Source organism: Canis lupus, chromosome 19 (assembly GCF_003254725.2).
Source record: "Canis lupus dingo isolate Sandy chromosome 19, ASM325472v2, whole genome shotgun sequence".
In the NCBI taxonomy this organism is placed as follows: domain Eukaryota; kingdom Metazoa; phylum Chordata; class Mammalia; order Carnivora; family Canidae; genus Canis; species Canis lupus.
In genome coordinates, this window is record NC_064261.1 from 3,155,610 (window position 1) to 3,182,843 (window position 27,234).

Here is a 27,234-nt window from a genome sequence, read left to right on the forward strand (position 1 = left end):
GCCTGGGTCATACGGAAGCCAAAGTGGCAAAAATTTCCACAGAACAGGGAAGCAAAGGCCCCACAACCCGTGGACTCCTGCTGCATGAGGTCCCCACCCGGGAGGTCTAGCTCTGCTTTGACCTGCAGCTTTTGGAACAAAAGAGTCCCCTTTAGGGGCCTCAGGGATCTGTTCAAAAGGCCGGGGCTGCAGATGGATGACGCTGCGCCTGGACTGAGGAGCATCACACGGCTTCATCCACCACAGGCCATGCGCACCGGGGCCCTCTGTTTGCACGCCAAATTGCTAGCAATCTATGCAAACAAGATCTTTCCTATAAATAAGCCAAACCCATGGCACACACACACACGAAAAGGGGTATTCCTTATGGTCAATGGGGCTCCCTCCTGTTCTCGTGCTCTCCAGCTCTGATTAAAACTCACCTCTTTCAGCTCCTGTGAATCACACAATAGAATTAATCATTCAGTTTGCCCTTATTTATTAACTCCTGCTATGAACCTGAACAGTAGGTGCAGCCCCACAGATACACAGTAAGCAAATCAGAGTACCTACCTTCTTGGAACACACGAAACAGCCACTCAGGCAATCACCTCGAAGTATGGTAGGAGCTCTAATGAGGAAGTAGAGGTTGCTTGGAACCTCTATTCCAGGATATCCGACGCAGTATATAGGTGGGTCAAACAAAGTACCTAATGTAGTTGAGGTGGGGAAGCAATGTAAGATTTCCTAGAGGAAGTGACTACAATCTGCAAGATAGGTAGCTATTAACCTGAGGAAGGGGAGGAGGGAAGGAAGAAGTCTGTCCCTAGAAAACAAAGCAACGTGTACAGTGCTCTGGAGGTGGAAGGAACCTTGGCACATCTAAGAAACTGAAAGACTTTCAAGAGAGTTGATAGAAAATGTTTGGCAGGAGACGGGGAGGTGATGCTAAACAGAGAAGCAAGAAGATGAACCTGGAATGATGAGCAGAAACTAGGTGAAGTAGGCTCAGATTGGATTTTAAACTAAAGGCAACGGAAATCATTGCAGAGTTATAAACAGGAAAGGCAATACATTTCTCGAAAGCGGTGGCAGTATAGAGAATAGATTGGATGGATGAATGGAGGCAAGCCAGAGAGACCAGTTAGAAGATTATTGCAATCAGTCAGCAAGAGAAAATGGTATCCTGGCCTCGGAGTGGGTGTATCAGCGAGATATTTAAGATGTGCAATCCACAGGACTCGGTGGTTGGTGATGTGAGACATTTTGAGAAGAATGCTCAGGTTTCCAGTTGGGGCAAGTGAGTAGATATTGAGTAGGGAACAGGGTAGATACCGAGAAAGGGCGCATGGGGGAGGATCATGTTTGAGACATTGTTGAGTTTTAGATGCCTATGAAACATCCAGAAAGAAGACGCTGGAGTTGGTGTAACTCTGCAGAGAAGACTGGACTGGGTACACTGTTAACAGGGTTGTCTGCCTAGAGAAGGTGGTTGAAGCTGTTGTAGTGGATGAAACCACGTAGGTGAGCACGCAGAGTGGGCAGGAGCAAACACTTACGCATTGTTTAGGAGAAAGAACGAAGAATACGTAGGATACTGAGAAAGAGCAGATGGAGAGAAAGAAGGAAATCCGGGAAAATGTGATGGCAAGGAGAGCAATGAAAGCAGGCTTGTTGAGCAGAGCGGGCTGCCGCCTCACGAGGTGCGGGGTGGTCAAGTAAATAAGAGCCGAAAGCAAGCTGTGGGTTATGCTAACCATGAATCTTCATGTCTGTGCTATTCAGTAAATGTGTTAAATTCCATATTCTTAAAGGGTTTTTAGTGTTTTTTTTAAAAATATTGTTGATTTAATTCCTTGATGTCTTCAGTTAAGACGTGAGAAAAAGCTGAGATAGGTATTAACATCTTTCTCAAGTATAACACATTTTGGGCCAAGTCTCACATTTTGCATTTCTTTGAAAAATAATAGTAGAGGATTCCTTGCTGTAGGAGAAGTACTGCCTTTAACTGTCTCTTTTTCTTTTGTTCCCCGCACTCCAATCTATGTTGTTCTCTACCTCTTAGCCTTATGAGCTCTTCTTTTGGATACAACCTTTTCCCACAGGATTTGAAGCCTGGCCACTTTTGAGATTCGATGTAGAACTTCTTTGCCGCGTGTTATAAAGCATTTCTAAGTTCGTTCACAGCAATTGCACGTCACCTTGCCCAAAGAGTAAACGATAGCTTGGAAATCTCCTCACCCTCTTTCCTGTTGCTTTTCCAGCTCCAGGAGACTGTGAAAAGGAAGTTGGAAGGAGCTCGATCACCGCTGAATGGAGACCAGCAGAATGGTGCTTGCGACGGGAGTTTTTCTCCAACTAGCAAGAGAATACGCAAGGACATTCCTACAGGAATGGAAACCATCAACATGCCACTGCCTTCAGCTTCTCCTCTTCACCAACTTGACCTGAAGCCCTCGTTGCCCTTGCAGAATAGTGGAACTCACACTCCTGGGCTTCTGGAAGATCTGAGTAAGAATGGTAGGCTTCCAGAGATCAAACTCCCTGTCAATGGTTGCAGTGACCTGGAGGACAGCTTCACCATCCTGCAGAGCAAGGAGCTCAAACAAGAACCTCTAGACGACCCTACTTGCATAGACACATCAGAAACATCTCTTTCGAATCAGAACAAACTGTTCTCAGACATCAACCTGAACGATCAGGAGTGGCAAGAATTAATAGATGAGTTGGCCAACACGGTCCCCGAAGATGACATACAGGACCTGTTCAACGAAGACTTTGAAGAGAAGAAGGAGCCCGAATTCTCACAGCCGGCGACGGAGACCCCCCTCTCCCAGGAAAGTGCCAGTGTGAAGAGCGACCCTTCTCACTCTCCTTTTGCACACGTCTCCATGGGATCCCCCCAGGCCAGGCCTTCCTCTTCTGGCCCTCCCTTTTCTACCGTCTCCACGGCCACTAGTTTACCTTCGGTTGCCAGCACTCCCGCAGCTCCGAACCCCGCCAGCTCACCAGCAAACTGTGCCGTCCAGTCCCCTCAGACTCCGAACCAAGGCCACACACCTGGCCAGGCTCCACCTCGGCCTGGAAACGGCTATCTCCTTAATCCCGCAGCGGTGACCGTGGCCGGTTCTGCGTCGGGCCCAGTGGCCGTGGCCGGCTCCGACATGTCCCCAGCGGAGCAGCTCAAGCAGATGGCTGCACAGCAGCAGCAAAGGGCCAAACTCATGCAACAGAAGCAGCAGCAGCAGCAGCAGCACTCGAACCAGACTTCCAGTTGGTCTCCCTTAGGGCCCCCGTCCAGCCCCTACGGAGCAGCTTTTGCTGCGGAAAAACCAAATAGCCCAATGATGTACCCCCAAGCCTTTAACAACCAAAACCCCATAGTGCCTCCCATGGCAAACAACCTGCAGAAGACGACAATGAATAACTACCTCCCTCAGAACCACATGAATATGATCAATCAGCAGCCAAATAACTTGGGTACAAACTCCTTAAACAAGCAGCACAATATTCTCACTTACGGCAACACTAAGCCTCTGACCCATTTTAACGCAGACTTGAGTCAGAGGATGACCCCCCCGATGGCCAACCCCAACAAGAACCCGTTGATGCCCTACATCCAGCCGCCACCGCCGCAGCCACCGCCGCTGCAGGCCCCCAGGGCGCACCTGAGCGAGGAGCAGAAGCGCATGCTTCTCCTGAAGCAGAAGGCCGCGATGCCCCAGCCCATGGCCTACGCCGCGCTCCCGTCCCACGGTCAGGTAAGGGTGGGGGTGAGCCGCACCCCAGCTGGGGTTGGGGGGCGCTCGGGCGGCGGCTCCCATTACCTGCTGAACCTTCCTGTCCATCCTTGGGATGGTCGCCAGGTTTAGGTTTTGGATTGTCCCCCCGCTTCTTCTAAGGGGTGGGGAAGATTGACCATAGGCCTTCCTGTGTTCGAATGCCTGGGAATCCGACTTCTTTGCTTCCTGCCAGCAGAGAAGGAACCAGAAATTCGGTCAAGTCTGTGCCCCCAGAGAGGCAGGACGCAGAGGTTGCAGGGCAAAACATGCTTCCCCTTCTGTGGCTTCTCTCCCAGGTCACAGTCCTGCACTCGGGGTGGTAGCAAGGCCGAGCATTTCCAGAGTGTTTCGGGAGGCCCTGTTTGACCCCCCGCCCTGGATAACCCCCTCGGACTGAATTGTGAATGATGGAGATGTGGAGTCTTGATGTTTAAGTGGGAGAGTTTTCTGTAGATTCGGAGGGAAGTGGAGGGTAGATTTCGGTAGGACCATTCAGTGTTCAAACATTGGTCGCCAAGCCCACGCAATTAGAAGCTGTTTCACCCTCATGACTTGGGAGTGCAGTCGAACCTCCCTAAGCATTCAGCTCTAACTCAGGGGAAGTTGATGGTGACTATATCTTAGTGCTGGATCTAAATAAATTCTCCTCTTTCCCACTGCCTTCCTTCACGACCTCCTGGTTTAGGGTTGTAGGGCTGTCCCCGATCTGTGGTAAACATGAGTGGCAGCCGGGTGGGGAGTGAATCCTCTTTGACAAGCGTTCACTCCCCTCATCCTGACCAGCAAGTAGCCAAAGCTCCCTTAACACCTCATCTCCCTGGGAGGAGTGGGGAAATGCGCTGTTCTACTGACTTCTCCAACCTGGGTGAGCTCACTGGAGCCACCATATCACCACCAACTGCTACACTGTGCCTCAGGCCTCTCAGGATTCTGACATTTGTGTCGTAGTTGGGGATTTTGTGGAAAATTCTTTGCATTAAGGCCTCTCCTGTGCAAGCAGGTTCTAACTAGCACTTGGATATGTGTCCACGATTGGAAGCAGTAGAAGGGCTGGGAAGTAGTGCAGGCAGGTCTTGCACCACGAGGGGCCTTTGGCGTCTCCCTGTATGGGCGCCCCTCCCCACCCTCACCCTCCCAAAGCTTGATGGAGGCTGCGGAGCGGGAGGTGGTGCCAGCCTGCAGAGACAGGCCTGAGCTCTATGGCTTGATTCTTGGCCTTCACAGCCTCCCAACCCCAAAACCCCACAGTGGTTTCTTGTTTGCACATGCCGGCCAGCTCCGGAGAAATCCTGTCTGGAGAAATAAAAATATAGCTTGGTTTACACCAGCTGTAATCAGTAGCTGGTAGAAAAACATCATTGAAATGTGAGCTTTTACGTTTTATCTTGGTTTCTTTTCTTTTTTTCTTTTTTTCTTTTTTTTTTAAAGCACTGTTGGAAAATGCAACATTTTATACACTTCAGTCTTGAGTTCTGAAGGAGGCAAAAATACAGGCAACACACAGGGATGTTTGTTGTAGGCCAGACGAGTCAGGGGTTTATGAGATCACAAGCTGTCAGAATGGTCTGTTGTTAATCCTAATACAAATTGTGCTTCTACGTTGGCTGTTTTTACGTGAGCGACAGTAGAGTGTTTTCTCCGAGCCAGACCAAAGATGATTAATTCCAACTCACAGGCTCTGTAGACATGTGGGTGCAATGTGAACCCATCCTCACCTCCCCCCCTCACCCTCACTAAATGTCTTTTGAAATCTGCTAACTTGGGACAAAGTTCTTGTCTTTGCTGGAACATGAATTTTAAAGGTACTCATTTCAGATCCTTATGCTTGCCTAACTATGAGTAACCGAAGCCTTGAGCTGCAGAGGTCATGTTTTGAAAGGACTCAGTCAAGTGTAGAAACAAAAGTGATGGTTTTCTGGATTAAATCTGTGGGCTCCTCCTCTTTCCTTCCATCTCACGAGGTACTTTCACAGTGGACGGAGTCGCCTTTTTGAGGCCTTATTAGAATAATCACTTCTTAACCTCAAAAAGAACCGTCAAGCAAAAAGCACACTTTTTAATGAAATATTAACTCACCACTGTTTGAAACGAGCTTCAAAATACATATATAAACATGTGAATATCTTTCTGCAAACAAACCATTTATTTCATGCTTTTATCTGATTGTGGAGCAGTATTTACACAGCTCTCAGAATATTTAATTACACTATATGCGAGTACATTGCACAAATATGAGCTCAAATTACAGACAAGATATAAAATATAATTATATATAGGTGCAGTTCAAATTTGTTTTCTGCTGTTGCTAGTGAAAATTCACTTTACTCTTTGCTGGCCACAAGGATCACGATGAGCACTTAGTTTTACTGAAGAACTGGAATACCAAAGCCAGTAATACTGAAACATTTACTCCAAGATAATTATCTTAATATGGATGTTTACTTATTTGGGATCTTTGCAGAAAATGCCATTTCTCTCAGAAGATGCCATTTCTCACGTATACTTGGATATTTTTTTAAAGAGTGAATCACAAACCAGGCGAAAAAAGCTTATTTCAAAATTTCCAATATGTTTTATCAAATGATGCCACAACTCAGAATTTACATGTTATTCCTCAGACTTAGAATACTGGACAAAGATTTATGTACAAAGATTATGCCCATGGTTTAGTTTACAATAATGAAAAATGGGGACCAAAATAAATATTTTGGAAAAATCAACAAGGTACACGAAAATGATGATATTAATGAATGATTAATCACATGGAAATGCTCGTAAGATGATCGAAATAATCAGATCATGCATTAGCTTGTATGTTATAGTCCAGATTGTGTTTTTTAATATGTGTAGAAAAATATTGAGTAACTAGAACATTAGGAGTAGTGGTATTTTGGGTTGGTAAAATTTTGATTATTGTTTTCCTTTTTATGCTTTACTGAATTTTCTAAATTTTCTATACTGTATGTATGTTAATTCTACCTTCAGGAAAAATACTTTTTCAGCAAAGGAAAGCCCCTGTTTAAAAAAAAAAAGGTTTATGCTTCACTAATTCTTTTTTTAAAAAATCCTTATTTATCCACTTTGCCAGTTGGATGGACGTGAACTGTTATTTCTATTCATTTACGTATGTTGTAAATTCCCCCCTGCTTCAGGAGATAGTTCTAAAACCCACACCTCTCACTCACTCTCTTCCTTTCTTTCTCCACATCCTCTTTAATTCCCATCAAATTTCAGCTAAGACAGGTGACAGGAACTATCAATAAATTTTCCGCCAATATTTCCACCAATAACCCAGAGAAAGTGTTTAGAATCTTCTCTGGGTCATGTTCTTGTATTATTTCTTTGATCATTTCTTTCCTTTTTCTTTTCTTTCTTGTCTTTCTTTTTTTTTCCTCCTTTTTTTTTTTTTTTTTTTTACTCTCTGGAACTTCATCATGTATTGGACCGTCTGGATTGCTTTTTAATTTTTAAAGTATCTATTTCTGGGTTGAAATAACCAGAACTTACTTTGGTCATGTCTATTATCTTTTCCTAATCTCGTTTCTCAAAGACAGGATCTCTTTGTGTCTCTCTCTCTGTTTCTCTCTTTCTCTTTCCCTCTGTCTCTGTCTCTCTATTTTTGCTATTTTTTCATAGTATCTAACACTGTGTCTCCAACGTAACAATGTTTAATAATCGTTAAACACGGCAATTATCAAAGTTCAAGCCAAAAATATGTTTACTTGATTATCAGCTCCAGTGGAGAGAGCATTAGCAAAAATAACACCGAGCTGTTTTTGAGATCAAATAGAAGAACCGGAAAGACAGGTCTAAAAAGAATCCTTTGATAGGAGGTGGTTATCTTGAACCAATAGAACAACAATGAGATTGCTGGGACAGCAAACTCAGTCTCTGTGTCTGACAAACAAAAAAATAATGGAGCAACTATGAAAGAAGTAAACCAAAAGCAAATGGCTGTCTGCGGGTCAAGGAAGGTTACAGGGATACCCAAAGCCTAAAAATAATTCCTACATGGAATAGTGGAAAGTGAATAATTTCCAAAACGTGATGTTAATTTTTAGGATTACTGTCATAGGATTAGCTAAATCATAGGCTACTGTGCTACTTTATTCTTTACATATGTGTTTGCTATGTGTGGCTGTTTGCATCACAATGAGAACACGTATGCTCATATTTTATCAAGTATTTTCCTCTTCCAGTTTTATTTTTCTAAAATGTGTTGGGTACCATGTGAGGTATATTATTATGAGCTTTTCATAAAATAAAATCCCCACAAAAAGAACAGAGCTCCAGTATTCACAGCCATCTTGGAAATCTCTTTGAAGATGCATTTTTCTTAACTTTAAAAACCTGGAGCTCCTTTGTTTAGTTTCCTTAAAGTATATTGTTTATCTCATTCAAATAATACACGACATAGTTTCCAAAATTAAATCAGACTGCAAGGCTTTTGAGGAGAGTCCTCTGCTTCATCCCCTCCATTCTGAAGTTGTTTTCTCTTATTTTATCTCCATCAACTGCTGTTCCTCAGTTTTTCAGTCATTCCATTCTGTTGAAGATGAGGATTTAACCTGCTTATACTACTGCTTCACAAACAGACATAACCCCCCACACACGGTCTCTTTATTCCTCCTCTGAACTCTCAGTATAACTGGATATATCACAAATTATGATTCTGAAGTATTCCATATTTACGTGAGTGATTTTTGCATAACACACCACAATTCCATTATGTAGTATACTATGGTTATATTTCCTTTCTTGCACAACTTTTTGTTTTCCTTGGAATTAATAATAGCCTCTTTTTTTAAATTGGTGTTGTCCTTACACCTACCTACCTTCAATCCATCCTCAAACTTGTCTGACTCTGTAAAACTCGAGATATGGTCAAACATCAAATAATCTATTTTTCTTATTTTTTTCTTTCCTATTTTTCTCTCCTCCTTTTCTCTCACTTCTTCCTCTTTCTCTTCCTTGATCTTTTTTACTTTCTTTCCTTCAGTGTCTCTCCTGAGGGTTTATACCCTCTTGCTCCAGTTTTATCTACAGTTTTCTTGGTCTGTTTCTTAACTGAAGTACTGCAACTGCTCCTCACTATTATTCTTGGAGTGTTTCACCCCGCTCCATGTCACATTACCTGTTTTCTTAATCCCTCCACCTCTTTCTTGGCTTAGTCCCTCAAGTTGCTAGAGCACATCCTCAGTGCTTCTTAAGAAAGGGTGCTCAAGAGAGTTTTGATGGAAGCTACTTTTGAAAAGAACTTTACATTTCATTGACAATTAGCCAGATGTAGAATTATAGTTAAGAAATATTCAGTCAGAATTACAAAGACATTTCTTCAAGATCCTATGGCTTTCATACTATTGAAAAATCTAGTGAAATTTGGATCCTCCTTCTATGTGTGTGACTTGTTTTGTTCTTTTTTTTTTCACTCTGAGAGCTTTTCAGATCTTCTCTATAATCCTGAAATTTAATAACAGTATGCCTTAATGTAGCCATTTTTCATTCACTGTGTTCTGGTATTATGAATTTTTTCTTTAAAAATCTGGAAAAATGTCCTTAGGATATGTTCTTGTATTATTTCTTTGATTATTTCTCACTTCCTTTTTCTCTATTTTTAACTTTCTGGAACTTTTACTCATCATATATTGGGCTTCCTGGATTGCTCTCTAATTTTCAAATCTTTTCAATGTTCCGTATCTTTGTCCTTTTGTTCTGTGTTCTGTAAGATTTCCTTAACTTTATACTCCAACTCTAAAATTAAATATTTCAGTTTATTCATCACATTTCAAATTTCCATAAGTTCTTTCTTGTTCTCTGATTTACCCTTTTTGATCTAAGGATATTATCATTGAAATTAAATTCATTAAATTAAGTAAGTTTTCTCATGCTCTCTGCTTTGTCTCTGTTTCTCCCAAGCACCTTTTACCCATATGCTCATTTGATTTTTCATTCTTTCATGTTAGAAGCTGTTCTCAAAAGTCTAATTATTTTAAGAATGAGATACAATATAGCTAATTAGTTAGTTACTTTGTGTGCTTAGACGGGGCTTGTCTTGTCGTATGTGGGGCTTTGCTATAGAGGGATTGGGCCAAGACCCAACCATTTTACTGGGTGTTTGTAGGATATCCCCCACCCCCCCCCCACCCCCCGCCTCCATGGTTAATCAGAAAAGATTCCTTCAGTCTCAATACTGAAAGTTGTAAATCTGGAGGCTGGCTTTTTGGAGCTGAGCGGAGGAAGGGTGTTGGTAGGTGGTTGTGATTGTGATTGTGATGGTCTCACTAAATGCTATGTAGACTTTCATTCAATCACCCTGTTCCTGTATAGCTCCTCGATTCACCCTCAGCTATGACTGGGATCCAGGATTCCAAAGACTTGTGGCTTAATCACTCTGTGAAGTAGTACAGCTTCCTTCTTCTAGTCTGGGGGACTGTATCTAGTCCACTTCTTAATTAAACAGGACTTTAACCAATTTTCCTTTTGTGCACCCCACCTCCCACCCTGACATTTAGAGGTCCTTCTAATTTCTGAGAATTTATAGCATTCTTTGGCTTGAATCATCTTGCTTTATTTTTGGCTTCCCCTACTGCAAGCTTAGATTTAGCTTTTCTAAGCTGCTAATTGTTTACCACTCAGCCATCTGATTTTCATCTTCCAAAATTTTGTTGATACCTCCAATTGCTACTGCTATCTCCCATCCTCTTTGTTCTTCAACGTTTAATCGTTTTTATCCCTTTATTTTCATTGTAATGGGGCACTGGAGGAAACCAAGATAAATGGGGGTGTTCAGCCTACCAGAGACTCCTTTAGTGACTTTCAACATTTTTCTATCTGAATATAGAATATTGTGTAATATTAAAATTTATGTTTTTTAGCGAATTTCACATTATCGCTTCTAACAGTTTGGGCTTTCATAGGACTGATTTCATAAAACCTAAAGTGCTCCCTTGCTATAAAATTTACGTATGTCAAATACATGTGTTCAAAAGGACAGCAGTGTCCACATGATCATCGTCCCTCTTTAAAATAAGATCCTATGATTATAGCCGTTGAATAGTTTTTAGAATCTTGAAAATATTGACTTACCTCAAAGGACTATAAAAACAATTTAGGTTCCATGACCCTGACAAAGCCAATAGTATCTGGCCACTTAGATGCAAGGTAAAATATTGACAGAACACTCATCACTGACTGAATTCAGGGCCTCCCAGCTGAGGGGAAAGCAGTGGACAGACGTGCTACAAAAATCCAGGTAATAAACGAAATGTTCATATTGATGGGTATAATAAGTCATTTCCATACACACGCTGGCATATTTTAAAAATCCTGATTGATATTTCTGTCAAAGTATTAGAAATATGAGGCTAAGGGTAAACAGCAGAAAAGGAAAAGTTTTAGGAATTTGTTTTATGATACATTTGTGCAAGAAAGAGATTTCAATTAGCGCCCTATGAGAATACCTTTTAAAGGTTTCATGGGTCAAGAATATTCTTGCGTAATTAGAGAGCTTACACCCCAACAGCCAGTGGTTCTAAAGCTTTTGTGGGTCTAAGAATCACCTGGGGCAGTTATTCAAGATGCAGATAATCAGATTCTACTGCCAAATGCTGGAGTCAGTAGGTCTGGGATGGGGCCTGGGAGTGTGCATTTTAATAAGGCCACCACTGCTACTGTTAGAAAACAGTATGGAGAAATTGTACATAAGATAACTCTGAATCTGCAGTTAAAGCAACCTATGCTTATTTCATGCTCCACATTTGTATGTGCTTAAATATGGCAGTTATTGTCTGTGGAACTATAAATGTTGTAGGGTCTCAAACTTGTATTGTTTCAGGTAAGATGGAAAAATTTAGGTTTACTCTGCAGTTAATGGATTTTTCTTAGGATAGAGTGAAATTTTTTAAGAGATCAAATCCTGTGGACTCTAGCTGTGTTTTGTAAATCATAGAATTTTTGTTGCTGTTGGCTTTCTTAATAGGACAAAGCAATCCATCCTCTTTTCCACCCCCACCTGCGTTTCCACCAGGGTGAAGCGTGGAATTTCCCTGGTCTCTCCAAGAGATGGTTGGCTGTCCATTTCTCTGCTTCAGGACCAGCTGAGGGCATGGCCTCGTGTATGCTGCCCTGCTTTCCTCAGTTATCTATAGGGAGAGAGACTGCCACAGAATGGAAGTGCATGCATTAAAGGAAGCACACTTAGGCTTACTTAGGGCCTCTTTTGGGACATCCCCTTAGGGCAAGACTGCTTGTAGACACAACAGTGTCTGCAACAGACTGCTTGCAGACACAACAGCCCCATCTCTGCTGTTCCGTATTCTGACGCTGTTATATCAAGGATAGGATTCAGGCACCTTTCCCTGGTGTTCCTGAGCTTTGAGGAGGTGTTGGAAGCCTAAGTTCATTCTACTTCCTGGGTTTGAGATTCCCTTCCTTTCAAGGTCATTCACTGCACCCAAAGCTCCTGCCCAGTGCCTCCCAATAGATATCCAGTGCGTTTACACATAAGCGAGTGGGTCTAGCTTTGTTTTTACCCTAGCAGGAGTCTATCAGCCGAAGGGTCTGTCACAAGTGTGGAAAATTGTGAAACTTGACCAAGCGTACTTCTCCCTGTGTATATTCACCTCTAAAATTCCAAATGCTGTGGACTAAAAAGAGATACTAGAGTAATAGCATCTACAGTGTCCTACAATGTGCATTCTGGTCAAGGATAAGGAGACACAAAGGTCAGTCAAACCAGGCAGCCAGTGGTCAAGTACCACCTTCCTGATTTCTACATTAGGGACTACGGGCAGAGAGGAGGCAGCGGTCAGTACAGCCTGGAGAAGAAAGAGCAGCTTCCACAGAGATAAGCTTTAAGACCAAGAATGACTGGGAGTTAGATCGGATGGTGAGGGGGTAGAAAGGTGTTCTGGTTCCAGCAAAGGGTTGTTCCTTAGGTGGGCAATGCAGACGATGACCAGGCTGGAGAGAGAGGTTCATGTTGGGGAACAGTGAGGTGAAATGCAGGGAAGAGCAGTTAGGGGACTTTCTACTATTTCGAGTTTGAGTCAGTAAGAATCTCTATCTGGATGTGTCTTTTACAATTTAAAGGAAAACAGGCACAGCAGCAGTTAAAGGAAAGAAATAACAGAACTTGGTGATCGACTATATTGTAAGAGGAAAGGGAAATGAGTCAAATATTTATCTATTTACTTATTTATCTTAAAGATTTTATTTATTTGAGAGAGAGAGAGAGAAAGAGCATGTGCATGCACATGGGCAAACGAGGGGGGAGGAAGGAGGGAGAAGCAGACTCCCCACGGCACAGGGGGCCAGAGGTGGGACCTGATCCCAGGACCCTGAGATCATGACCTGAGCCGAAGGCAGACATTTAATAAACCGAGCCACCCAGGCACCCCATGAATCAAATACTTACGATCATAAGATTAAACATTGGGATGGTGTAATCGTTTCTGAAAGAGGACGAGCAGGTCATGTATAAATCTAAATATCATCTTATTTTGTATTTAAAAGTAAGTCCAACACTTGTTATTGTTTACCTTCTTCTGATTCATATTTCTCATTTGTTGAGGTACTTGATCCAACTCAGCAAAAGGTGTGAAGCAAGCTTGTAGCAATTTTTTAAAAGTTTGTGTTAAATTGATCCTCAAATAGCTACTCCTGTTTTAGAGTTGGGTTTTTTGGTTTTGCACGTTTTGTTGTTCGATAAATTCATATTATTATGAAAATGTTTGTTTTTGTTTTTTTATTTAGAGTAGTAACATACTATCATATATTCCTTTTGCTTAATATTTCTATATTAAGGATTTACTTGGTCACATCTTATCTATTAAAGAGAGCCCCCGCTAAAGAGAGTCACTATGCAAGAGGAGCAGGGTTCCAAGTTTTTTTTTTTTAATTTTTTTAAAATTTTATTTATTTATTTATTTATTTATTTATTTATTTATTTATTTATGATAGTCACACACAGAGAGAGAGAGGCAGAGACACAGGCAGAGGGAGAAGTAGGCTCCATGCACCGGGAGCCCGACGTGGGATTCGATTCCGGGTCTCCAGGATCGCGCCCTGGGCCAAAGGCAGGCGCCAAACCGCTGCGCTACCCAGGGATCCTGGGTTCCAAGTTTTAAAACATATTATGTCATCCTTCATTAACTATCTGTAGCAACTCTCAGCTTTTCTAGAGGTTATAAAACTCTTTGGGAAAAAAATTGCTATTTTTCCTATACAGATGTTATATTATATCTTGGTTCCTGAGCAAGTTTCTATGGAATTAATCTTTTTTATGACACCAAATGGCTTGCATCTGACCCAATGCATAAAGAATCAAAATACCTTTCATGTTAGCTAGATTTCCAATACACTGTCATGATTAGTTAATATGATTCATGAGATTACGCAGGTTACCTATACGTTTTTATTTACTAAACAGTAAATATTGACCCCAAATAGTATCAAAACTGATAACTCCCATTTATTAACATTGTGATTTCCTAGAAGAGGTTTATAAACATACTTGCATCCTCTAATTGCTTTTGCATCTGAAATGTTTGAAATTTTATTTGAGCTGCTTTTGTGCACCAGACTCTAGGCAGTTCATACAAAGGACATTAATGGGCTTATTAAGCCAAGGACTACTTTTGGTGCCAAACCGAAGATCTGCAGTGGTGCAAGGAAAATGAGGGTAGAAAGCGGTACATCTCAGGCCATCACTAGTTTTACTGGTGCCTTGGTACGAATTAAGGAAAAGGCACCCCCTCTGAGCAGATGGACTGCAGCCACAGCCTCGCGGGTGTCCCAAGTGTGATGGCCACCTCCTCCCTGCACCCTTGGCTACACACCGCTGCATTATCCACACGCTGTACACCCATAGGGAGGGGCTCTGGGTGCACCTGCTCATTCCCTAAAAGCTGCTAGGTGCAGAGTGGAGAGTCAGCTCCTCAGGTCGGTACAGTGAGAACATGAGTTACATGTGCCACACGGTGCTCTGATGTGCCCGTGATGTGGCCAGTCAGTGTCCGGAGCATTACACTGTCGGCTGAAGAGTGACTGAAGGTTCTGGAAACTGAAGGTTCTGGATAGCGGTTGATGTCTGCATTAGAACAGCCTGCATGACGGACAGTGCTGATTTCAGCATCACCTATTAGTAAGACTTTTGTTAATGTGACAGAAAAGCTCAGAGCAAAGACCTGGAAAATCATTAGGCCTTTGCGCTCCTCTCAGAGCAGCAAATCTAGAGTAGCACAGACCTAACAGAAATATGATGCAAACCACAAATCCAAGCCATGGAATTTAGAAATTTTCTCTCTCTGTGTGTCTCTCATGAATAAATGAATAAAAATCTTAAAAAAAAAAAATTTCCATTGGCCACATTAGAAAACGCAAAAAGCAGGTGAAATTAATTCTAATATGTTTTTGTTTAACCCAATATATTAAAATGTTATGATGTCAACATGTAATCAATATAAAAATTATTAATGAGATAGTTTACGTTCTTTTTTTTTTTCATACCAAGTCTTTGGAATCCAATGTGTCCTTTATAGTTAACAGCACAGCTCAGTTTGGAGCGGTCATGCTTCAGGCGCTCAGTGGCCGCATGTGGCTAGTGAGTGGCCACTGCGCTGGACAGGGCAGGTCTAAGAGCAACAGAAAAATCTACTGTGTTCAGGAGGGCAATCAGGACCGGAGGTGAAGCAAAGTGAAAATATATTTTTTGCTGTTTTGAAACCTCTGACTGTCTACATCATCTTTTAAAAGTTACATAATCCTCACCAGGACAGAACGGATGAGGGCTTCCTGGTGCCCTCCACTGGCTAGGGAGGCCCTTCACGGTGGCGCTGAGCCCGCTCCTCTGGACAACCTACACACAGCAGGTTTTGTGCCCTAGTCATTAGGATTTACCTGATCTGTGTGGCCTGCCGCCTTCAGATACTTTCACAGCCATTTGTGTGTCCTGCGGCTGCTGATCAGGAGCAGCCCTGATGCATCCATATCCTATCATCAACATGGAACATTTGTGAGCAGCGCTGGAGCCATATAAACATCCCGTGGCGGGGTCAGGAGCACCTGACCCCCTATTAACATGTCAATGAGAGTGGCTGGTGCTCTGGGCTTGTTTTCTAGGGCTTTGATGAGCTTCATTAATTATGTAGAGAAAAAAAAAAAAGGTGTGCAGCTGGAGAAGAACCCACTTAGCTCCACGTGAGCACAAATAATTGGACAGTTGGCAGAGTGTTAAATTGGTGGTCTAGTGAGAGCAACTCGTGAATAAACACAATTCCCCAAAACAGCACAAAGCAGGCCCAGTCCTTCCATTTGCAGGACTCTCTCCCACCACTCCCGCCTTCTGGACTGAAGAACTGTCTGGGTATGAGCTACCGTGAGGTGGGGAGATGGCAAGGGCTGACTCTGAAGCTCAGACAAATATCCAGATCCTAACTTCACCACTTCCTTACCTGTACAACCCTGGGCAAGTTACCACCCTCTTTGAGCTTTCGGTGTCTCATCTAGAAAACAGGGATGATAATAATAGGATTATTATGACAATTTTGTGTCTTAAATGATGTAAAGCATTTAGAATAGTATTAGACCCACCCATAGTGGGGTTTTTATTATTATTATTTAAAAGATTAGTTGTGGGATGCCTGGGTGCCTCAGAGGTTGAGCATCTGCCTTTGGCTCAGGTCGTGATCCCAGGATTCTGGGATCGAGTCCTGTATCAGGCTCCCCATGGGGAGCCTGCTTCTCCATATGTCTCTGCCTCTCTCTATGTGTGTCTCTCATGAATAAATAAATCATTTTTTAAGAAATAAAAAAAGACATTAGTTGTATCTTATGCTGTTCATACCTTTTTAATCTCTAGGAGAATATAACTCCAGTTTTCCTCTAAACGAGCTTTAGTCATTCACCCATTCACACATTCAACAGATATTTTTTTAAGATTTATCTATTTATTTTAGAGAGAGCATGTGCGAGAGTACAAGCAGGGAGAGGGCCAGAGGGAGAGAATTTCAAGCAGACTCTCTTCTGATTGCAGATGAGACTTGGGGCTCAATCTCATGACCCCGAGATCATGACCTGAGCCAAAACCAAGAATTGGACACTGAAGCTCCACCAACTGAGCCACCCAGGTGCCCCTCAACAGACATTTATTATGTGTCTAAGATGTCTAGGCATTGGGTAAACAAGGAGAGAAAGAGCCTGGGAGAAACACGGTATCGTATATGTGAAATTATATAGAGAGGAGCTGCAAACAAAGTAGTAGAAGTGTTTAATGTTCTCTTTACATGCCAACAGTTAGCAAGTTTTCAATGCTCATAAAAAGAATTTTCTTTCATTCCTGGCTATTCCAAGATTGTTCCTCCTGCATTTACCTCTGTTTAAAATAAAACTTACTTATTTGCCATGCTTTATTTTTTTTAAAGAGTTTATTTATTTATTCATGAGACAGACACAGAGAGAGAGAGAGAGAGAGAGGCAGAGACACAGTCAGAGGGAGAAGCAGGCTCCATGCAGGGAGCCCGATGTGGGACTCAATCCCAGGTCTCCAGGATCACATCCTGGGCTGAAGGCAGCGCTAAACCGCTGAGCCACCTGGCTCAGCCATACTTTAATATACAGTATGAAAATGCCACCTTTTTTTGTTTGTTTGTGTTAAATGAGATTAAACAAAAAAAATAAAACATCTCAACAGAAAATCTAGCCACCCCTTACCCTCTAGGTTTCCTAGACTCTATGAGGCCTTTCAGTGTCCACAGTATTTTTTGGAACCTCATTATATGAGAAAAATCATTTGTCTGTGTCAAAATCAGAAGCCAAAAAGGAAGGCAGGATTTAGGTTAACTGAACACTTAACAACATCTAAACTTTTCATGTATTAGGAGCAGGTAAACAAGTATTCCCAAGATAATGAAAAACTATTATTACTTTCAATTTGTTCCTCTCTTGGCGGTCTTTAGATTAAAACAGGCATTTTAGTAAACTTTTAAAACTTAACTCCAAGTATTTGTTCTTCTAATCCATGAGCCATGGAATGTTTTTCCATTTCTCTGTGTCCTCTTTAGTTTCTTTCATCAGTGTTTTATAATTTTCAGAGTACTGATCTTTTACCTCTTTGATTAGGTTTATTCCTAGATATCATATGGGTTTTGGTGAAATTGTAAAGGGTATCGATTCCTTGATTTCTCTTTCTGTTTCTTCATCATTGGTGTATAGAAATGCAACAGATTTCTGTGTGTTGATTTTATATCCTGCAACCTCACTGAACTCATGTGTCAGTTCTAGCACATTTTTAATGGAGTTCTTCAGGTTTTCTTTTTTTTTTTAATTTCACATTTTTAAAAAAGATTTATTTATTTAAAAACAGATTTATTTATTTGAGAGAGAGAGTACATGAGTACGCAGAGGGGGAGAGGGAGAGGGCCATGGGGCTTGTTCTAGGACCCTATGATCATGACCTGAGCCAAAGTCAAGGTACTTAACTGGCTGAGCCACCCAGGTGCCCCTCAGGTTTTCTAAATAAAGTACGTCATCTGCAAATAGTAAAAGTTTGACTTCTTCTTGCTGCTTTCGATGCATTTTATTTTCTTGTGTTGTCTGATTGCTGAGGCCAGGACTTCCAGTACGATGTTAAATAACAGTGGTGAGAACGGACATCCCTGACGTGTTCCTGACCACAAAGGGAAAGTTCCCCGTTTTTCCCCATTGAGGATGATATTAGCTGTTGGTTTTTCATATATGGTCTTTATGATGCTGAAGTGTGTTCCCTCTAAGCTTGCTTCATTGAGGGTTTTATCATGAATGGCTGTTATACTGTGTCAAATGCTTTTGAAAGGATCGTATTCTGATGAGCACTGGGTATTGTACGAAAGCCTTGAATCACTGAATGCTACACCTGAAACTAATATTAGACTGTATGTTAACCAACTGGAATTAAAATGAAACTTAAAAAAAAAAAAAAACTCTAAAATGAACCAGAGTTCTGTTGGAAAATTTGCTGTATTAGTAACCTATTGCTATGTAACAAATTACACACTTAGCAGCTCAAAATGCCATTTATTTTCCACGTGGGTCTGAGGAAATCCAGGGGCAGCTCAGCTGGGTGCTCTGGGTCAGGGTCCCTCATGAGGCTGCCATCAGGTTGTCAGCCGGGGCTGCAGTCATCTGAAGGCTCGACTGGGGCTAGAAGGCCTGCTGCCCGCGTTGGGGTGGGGGGGCTTCCTCACCTGGCTGCTGACGGGAGGCCTCCGTCCCCACCATGTGGATCTCTCCATGGGGCCCCTCAAGCGTTTTCATCACATGGCAGTGGCTTCCCCAGAATGAGTGAGTCGAGCAAGTACAAGGAAGAAGCCACAGCGCCTTTTAGGATGTGGTGCTGAAGCCACATACATTCATGTCTTCGTCATTCTGTTTATTTGGAGCAAACCATTTAGTCCACTCGTGCTCCAGGGGAGGAGAATTAGTCCTGCCCTCTGAAGGGAGTGCCAAGAATTTGTGGACCTATCTGTGAAATCTAAGTCCCACGCGAGGCTTTCGACTTTTCATAAAGCACTTAAGTGGTCTTGGCACAGAGAAGCTTGGGATGGGAAGAATCGGGTGGCAGAGAAGAGCAGACCCCCGTGGGGGTACGTGGATGAGGGAGGTGTGCCCGCTTCAGAGAGGGGGCTAGTGTGGGGGCAGAGGGAAGGAAGTCACAGATCCCAAGCACGCCGGAAATTGGCTGCTTCTTGCTTTGCAGCCTCAGACCGGATTATCCAAACTACGCCTCGTGGCAGAGAACCAGGGTTGAGCTCTGCAGTCACATGTGGAGAAGTCTTTGCTTTTGTTTAAGTAGGAAAAAACATTTTAGAGAACCTAGCATCTGAGCTGCTCTCTTGTCCACACCAGACCCAACACTGTTAGTTATGTGAGTTGGTGTCTTTTTTTTTTTCAATATTTTATGTATTTATTCCTGAGAGATACAGAGAGAGAGAGGCAGAGACACAGGCAGAGGGAGAAGCAGGCTCCATGCAGGGAGGTCCACATGGGCCTCGATCCCGGGACCCCGGGGTCACGCCCTGGGCTGAAGGCAGATGCATAACTGCTGAGCCACCCAGGCAGCCTCCATGCTATCTCTCTCTCTTTTTTTTTTTTTTTAAGATTTTATTGATTTATCTATGAGAGACCCAGAGAGAGAGAGGCAGAGACACAGGCAGAGGGAAAAGCAGGCTCCATGTGAGGAGCCCCATGCGGGGAGCCCCATGCAGGCCTCAATCCCCAGACCCCGGGATCACGCCCTGGGCCGAGGGCAGACATGCCGCCGCTGAGCCCCTCAGGAGCCCCAGTTATGTGAGTTCTCACCTCTGCTTTAGGAATCCTCTGCCTCACCTTTGCACTTGAAGGCACTTCCTGCCTCAATCCTGTTTCTTCTCCGGTTCTGCGTGTGTTGCCCCTGCGCAGTATTTCCCCCGAGAGCCAGCCTTGCGTGCTGGGTGCCATGATCCCCCGAGTTCTCAGCACCTCCTCCAGTCCCCTTGGCCTCCCTCGTACCACCCCGGGAGCGCTGTTCTTCCCTTCCGATTATTGAAGGTGTGGGGGCCCGAGCCTTGGGGCCCACGCTACCCCCTTAGTCACCTCTCTGCACATCTGTATTATTCACAGCAAGATGCATGCGTGCAAATCCTTTCAGTCCTTCAGGCTTTTCTTTCTGTTTCCCCTTCAGATGCGAATCACCTAGCAACATTTATTGAGGACCCGTTGCAGCAAGCTACATGCCCATTACTGTGAGCCTCACAAAAGGATGTAAAAGGCCTGGTCCCTGCCCTTAAGAAGTTTATCCTCTAGTAAAAGCTGGATCTAAAATAATTTTTAAATAATAACAGCATACAGGTTCCTATTTATAGCTGTTAGGGTGATACATTGTCCAGGTTACAACAATCCCATTCTTTTGTACACCTTCTAATTGAAAAAACTGGCTGTCTTTTGGATTCAGTAAATGCATGCACCTTGATGAGAAATCCTGCTACAAGAAAATCATTTTGTGAGACTGACTTCCTGGTATCATAAACACATTTCATCCACTGCAGTGAAAATTCAACTGTGTTTTTGAAATCAAAATAAATAAGTAAAGCATTAGTTAATAATCTAAAACAGACACACCTTATTAATATAATAAATAATTAGCTACTGCTGGTAACCAAGCAAGGCACAAGCAGAAGGATAATTTATTAACATTCTAGTTTTTCTTCTTTTTTAAAAGACATCAGCCCTGTGCTTTGATTTACTTTACTTTTAATGGACTGTTGTTCAGAAAGGGGAGTAAGGGAATTGTGAGCTGTGAAGAGTTGATAAGGAATGAGAAGTGCAAGCTGAGGAGGAGCAGCGGACAAGGCCTTGGGAGGAGAACTGAAGGCAGTGAGGAAGCCCCTCGGAGCTCGTTATTAAGATCTAACCTGTGATACAAGAAGCGATGGGTAGTCATTGTAGCTTTCTGAAAAGAGGAGAGTACTATCTTGATCAAAGTGATTGGCAGGAGAGAGGCTAGGAAACCTGGAACAAAATAATTAGGACCCGACTGCTGTGACCGGGGAAGTAGAGCCAAAGAAAGAGTCAGAGGAGGGTGGAAGTGACCATGGGCATGATTCAGGGCATGTAAGGAAAAGGGGAGTCAAATTTAACTTCCAAACTTCCAGCCTGAAAAACTGACTGTAACCGGGATGCCTGGGTGGCTCAGTCGGTTAAGCATCTGACTCTTGATCTCAGCTCAGGTCTTGATCTCAGGGTCCTGAGTTCAAGCCCTCTATTGGGCTTCATGCTGGGTGTGGAGCCTACTTAAAAAAAAAAAAAAAAAAAAAAAAAGAACAACAACAACAAAAAAAAACCCGCAACTGAATATAGCCATCATTATTGGTAAAGGGAGAGTCAACCAAATGGGACAGTCATAGCACTGCTCGGCTTAATTGTCAGTCGGACAGTCAATTAAAACCGTCTTTCAGTGGAGAAATAAAACACTAAAGCAGTAGGTTTCTGGTTAATCCATGTCCAGATGGTGGTTGAAAACATGAGTTGATGAACCAGTTCTTGAGGGAAGTTGTACATAAGAAAAAATATATAGTGTCTAGCACTAGGTCTGGAGATTGCTAGAATTAATGACTGGGAAAAATGACAAGCATGCAAGAAATGCTTGCGTGATGTGTGTGTATATTGTGTGAGTATATACATGCATGTGTATTTGTGCATATGCACACATTTATGTACTCAAAATGCACACGTTTCTGTATTCAAAAAATATCTGAAAACCCATTCATTGTAGTGTTAGCCCTAGTTAGTTCTAACTGCCAGAATTATCAGGAATACTTCTTTTCCCCTCTTTCTTTTTTTTTCCTTCTCTGCATTTAATTTTAATTTTTCCAGTTGAACATGTATGCTTTATGTAAGTTTCCTCATAGGGAGAAATCATGTTTGTTTATTTATTTATTTATTTATTTATTTATTAGAAATCATGTTTAAATTCTCAGTGAAATGGAAGGGATAGGAATAGTTGTTTAGGGTCAGAATGAGAGCGAACCCAGATATAATACCATCTCAAGATGAGAGAACTGAGGACACTATAGTTACGTGATTTATTGCTAGGCTTTTAAAGTAAGAGTATGAATTTTCTAAAGCTGGGGCTTAAAAATATAAATGCCAAGGAGAAGGAGTTGTTCTTATCTTCTAGATGGTGGATTGATCCAAAGCAGTGGTTCGCTACTCGGGATGGTTGGTTCCCCCATGCCCCATTGGATATTTGGCACTGTCTAGACATTTTTGGTTGTTCACAACTGAGGTAAGGGAAGGGCTACCACTGGCATCTAGGGAGTAGAGGCCAGACATGCTGCAAAAATCCTGCAATGCACAGGACAGCCCCCACAACAAAGATTCTCCAGTGCAAAATGTCAATGTTACTGAGGTTGAGAAACTCTGTCCTAAGGAAGGGGCCTATGGTGGCTACCGTCCGTGGAATCCTTTGTGTGCCCAAATCGGCGCTAAGCACTTGACACGAGCCATTTCATATCATCTTCAAACGATCTTGAAACTCAAGCATATAAAGTTTAAGTAGTCTGTTCGAGGTCACAGAGTAAGTACTGGAAATAGGAACCAGAGCAAGTCTGTTTGAATCCAAACCTGAGCTCTTAAACTTTATGCAGTTTTGCCTCAGCGTGGAGACTCACAGAGTGAAATGGGAACCAGAAGGCCATCTGAAGGTCACATCGGACACTCTGGTCTGCATTTTCTACCCCCGCCAAGGCAGTGGCTTCAGAATCACTTTTATTCTCCTAGAATACAATAACCAGCAAAGCAAATTCCATCCCTTGTCTGTTTCTTCCCTTTCACCCTTCCTTCCACACCCATCTTCTAGATAGGTGTTTATTTTTTTGTGCGAGTATTATATGCTTTTTGTTGGAATTTGGAGCAGGGGTGGGGTATTTGGTTAGCTGTGCAAATGGGAGCCGATATCTTTCTGGTCTGTAGGCCTTTTGGTCATGGAGAAGCAATCCCAAAATGTATGAGAATTGTCATACTTCATATAGTGTCATCTTTATATAGTGTCGTCACCCCACGTTCTTCTTATCCAGCTTTCTGGGTCTCTTCACCTTTATCACTGGATAAAGAATTCTTGTCTCCAGCATTCTAGAGTTACCTCAAACTCTCTGTCATTTCCACTGAAGGACAACTGCATATTAAAAGCAAAAAATTTTACTGCTTTTAGAGAGCTGACTTCCTTGGGTCCTTGAAAACATAGATCAACCATAATTCGGGGGATCTAATTGGCTTGCTTGTCAGCTGGGAGGGAAGAATCGAGTTCCCCACCATTGTGTACCCTCGTATATCTCTGCTCTGCTGCCACCATTCACTCCTAATTTTCTGATTGAAAATTAGGATTTTTAAAAAATTTTGTCTTACATGGACTAAATCACTATGGAAGCAAGAATTGGAAAGTACCACTCAATCTGTCTTCCCCTTGCCATGTCTCTCACACCAACATGGGATTGAAATAATTAGCTCTGACATTGCTGTGTACGGAAAGACCGTAGCACGTTGCAGAGTGCCCCACCCATTTCTGTGGCTCTCCCTGGATCCCACAAGATTATTTCAACTCCTAAAATGTGACTGGTGATAAAGGAAGAAAGGAAATTTGGATAAACCTATATACAGAAAAAGACTTATTTTAGAATTCCTTTCCTGTGAGCTTCTATTGTCAGAATTTTCTTTTTAATACCAGCGTCATCACTCGTGGAGAAGAGAATTTATTTGCAGCCTTTATCCTGTTTTGATTTTTAGAGAGAAATTTTACAAATTAATTATTTCTTTAGACATGAAGTTACAAAAGCAAAATACAACCCTTGTCTAGTGAATACCATGTTTCAAGCGTTGTTCTATGCATACATGTCCTCATTTAATCTTTGCAAAGTTTGTCATAAAAGGTATTATTTTTCCTCCATTTATGTGTGAGAAGACTGAGGCTTAGCAAAATCAAGTGGTTTTTCTCTGAGGGCACAGAGCTAGTAAATGGGAGAGTGGAGATGGGGACTCAGATCTCTTTGTATTCAGGGCCCAGGCTTTGCTTTACTTTTGTGTAAAACTGCCTTCCAGGTTATATATTAAAGCAGGGTTTCAACATGATTTTATTTCGAAGCGCTAACGGCACTGGCACTTATTAGTACTGTCATAGTATCAAGCCGAGTAGTTAAATGGAGTGAATTCATAATATCAGATGAATGTTGAATGGTTTTTTGGCCAACCTTCCGTAGGTACCCCATAGTAACAGAATGGTCTCTGAGTTCCTGCTAAAATTGCAGGTAGGCCTCCTTGAGGATTGAGGGGGGAGTATTACAGCTGCCCACTGAGCGCACAGTCACTGTGTTTCTGAAAAGCTCTAAATGCAGTCATGTGTCAGACACATTCTCCAGAATTTTGGTTAAAAGTACGTTATACACACACACACATGTGCACACACACAGAGATGTGTTCCCATTTCCCACAGCGCCTAACACAGCCCTAGGTTCAAATGCTTGAGGGATTGCACTCATCTCTAGAAAATATAAAGGAGAAGAATTGAATTCCAAAAGAATTCGGGTATACTGAAATTAGGAACCAATCCACAGATTTTTGTATGGGTCCTGGGGAAGCCAGGGTGTCTACCAAGGGCAGTGGAAGGCTCCAAGGAACAGTGGGCTCAAGAAGTGGACAGACCTTGGGACGCCTGGGTGGTTCAGTGGTTGAGCATCTGCCTTCGGCTGAGGGCGTGATCCTGGGGCTCTGGGATTGAGTCCCACATCGGGCTCCTCATGCGGAGCCTGCTTCTCCCTCTGCCTATGTCTCTGCCTCTCTCTCTGTGGCTCTCAGGAATAGATAAAATCATAAAAAAAAAAACAAAGAAAGAAAGAAAGAAAGAAAGAAAAGGAAGAAGAAGAAGTAGATGGACCTTGGTTCGAATACTGGCCCCTTCACTTACCAGCTGGGGAGTCCTTTGCAAGTTATCACTTATACTTGAACGTCATACGTATTTCTCAACTTCAGATTTTCTATCGGTGAAGTGGGGATAATAATATACTCAGAGTTAACTTATTTACTCTTATGATTATCAGTATTACTATTTTAGGTAGGGCACCAGAGAAGGAGAGAGACAAACAAGTTCTGTGAAAAGCTTCCTAATTTGGAATCAGACAGATCCTGGTTCAAATCTCACATTTAATGTTTAATGACTGTGCCTGAGGCAAGTCTCTACAGTGTCTTCATCTGCAAAATGAGATGATAATGCTGCCTTGCAGGAAAGATTAAATATGGTGAAAGTCAAGGGATTGGTACATAGCAGATGCTCAACAAATGTTAACTCTGGTTATTATTTTCTATCTGCCGAAGCAGGTGAATGATTTTCCTACAAGCTTAGACAACTTCCTTAGTACCTTCTAGGCCCATGGGCTTTAACATTTTTTTTCTTTTTTTAAGTATCACATCCCTTTGAGAATACAATGAAAGCTACAGCAATATCACTAAAAAAATACACATTCCCCAAACAAATTTGAATGCAATTGTAGAGGATTCACACACACTCGTGTCCTAGGATGAGATTTCCTGGTTTAGGCCCAAGAGGGTAAAAAAAAAAAAAAAAAAAAAAAAAAAAAAATATATATATATATATATAACAATCCACATGGAATGATTACCCAATTTGTTAAAGGACTTATCATATTATTCCCATTGCAACTCTCCCAGTATCATTCAAATAGGATTCCGTTTACAAAACTCGCTTTATTCAGAACATTTCAAGAACACATTTATTTCATTAACAGAGGCAGGCCTCTTTCAACAAAACATATTTATCAAATGTCCATTATGTGCCTAATAAGGTGGTGGGTGTGATGGGGAACAAAAGAAGCTTAACATGTGGTCCCTGCCCTCAGCGTTTTCTGTCTAATTGGAGAGGCAAGTGAACAAGGCAGCATTAGATGTATTAGTGCTATATGCTGATATAATCAAGTACTAAATTGTGTATGCTCGTGTGGGTGGGCGCACAAGCCTCACATATCATTCTCTGACCTTGAATTGTACACAAATCATTAGCGACCAACTGGAATTGCCGACTGCTCCCCCCACCCCCTCACCCCCCCCACCCCTCGTCTTTGCTCGGCCGACTTCCGGCACAGCCTCCTCCTCTCTGTCTGAAACACACTTTAGAAAAGAAGAGTGAAATAATGCAGTCAGGAGAAAAGAGGTCACCTGTCGGTCTGTGGTACCCCTGCCAGCGGCCTCCCTCCGAGGTGGGCTCTGACCCAGGAGCACCCACGCTCCGAGGAAACCTCTGTGTGGGACACAGGACAGCTCCTGGTCCCTGTTCACAGATGAACTGCTGGGCCTTCTGTGCTGAATCTGCAGAGGGAGAGGAGCGGTGTGAGAAGGGCGGGCCACTAGGAAGGGGGTTCAGGAGCCCCGAGGTCTCTGATTTTGCTCGACATTCACACCAGAATGGCAGGGGAATTTAGCAGAGGAGATCTGCAGGCACATTGCTGGATGAGGAGAAACAGGCCTGCCCTTCACATTTATGGACTCAAGGCAAGACTACAAATGCAGGCCTACATACCATATGTTTCACATTTGTTATACATCAAACTAACTATTAAGGGAAATATCTTCGGTGTTCTGACCTTGACGAGCAGAACTTCCTAGCAACTGGAAAGGCTGGGTTTGAATGTAGAATTGTTGTCTCTCGGGGATTCGGAGGCATGGCTTTCCTGGACCACCCGGTTCTCTTTCTAGCCCTGGCTCTGTGCTATACCGCAGGGCGCTCCTACACTTATAGGACCCTCCAGCCTGCACCTCCGTCGTCCGGTCTCACACCCATTAGCCACTCTGTAGGCCTCGGGTCACACAGGTGAGCGTTCACCTTTTAGAGGAGGAATAGCCTGAGGGAGCAGAACTGAGGCCCTCTGAGTAGGGAATTTGGGTTCCAGGCATCCAG

The 27,234-nt window shown here is 42.7% G+C and overlaps 1 protein-coding gene across 35 annotated transcripts in view; it reads left to right on the top strand.

Moving 5' to 3' along the window:
* The window catches only part of MAML3 (mastermind like transcriptional coactivator 3), a 599,968-nt gene that overhangs the window by 426,599 nt on the left and 146,135 nt on the right, over positions 1–27,234 (top strand). For all 35 annotated transcript variants that reach the window (XM_049097303.1, XM_049097301.1, XM_049097306.1 and 32 more), the window contains one exon: positions 2,244–3,740. In XM_049097303.1, coding sequence (XP_048953260.1) covers positions 2,373–3,740 — 1,368 coding nt within the window. In that variant the 5' untranslated portion in view covers positions 2,244–2,372. The remainder of the gene's footprint in view (positions 1–2,243; positions 3,741–27,234) is intronic.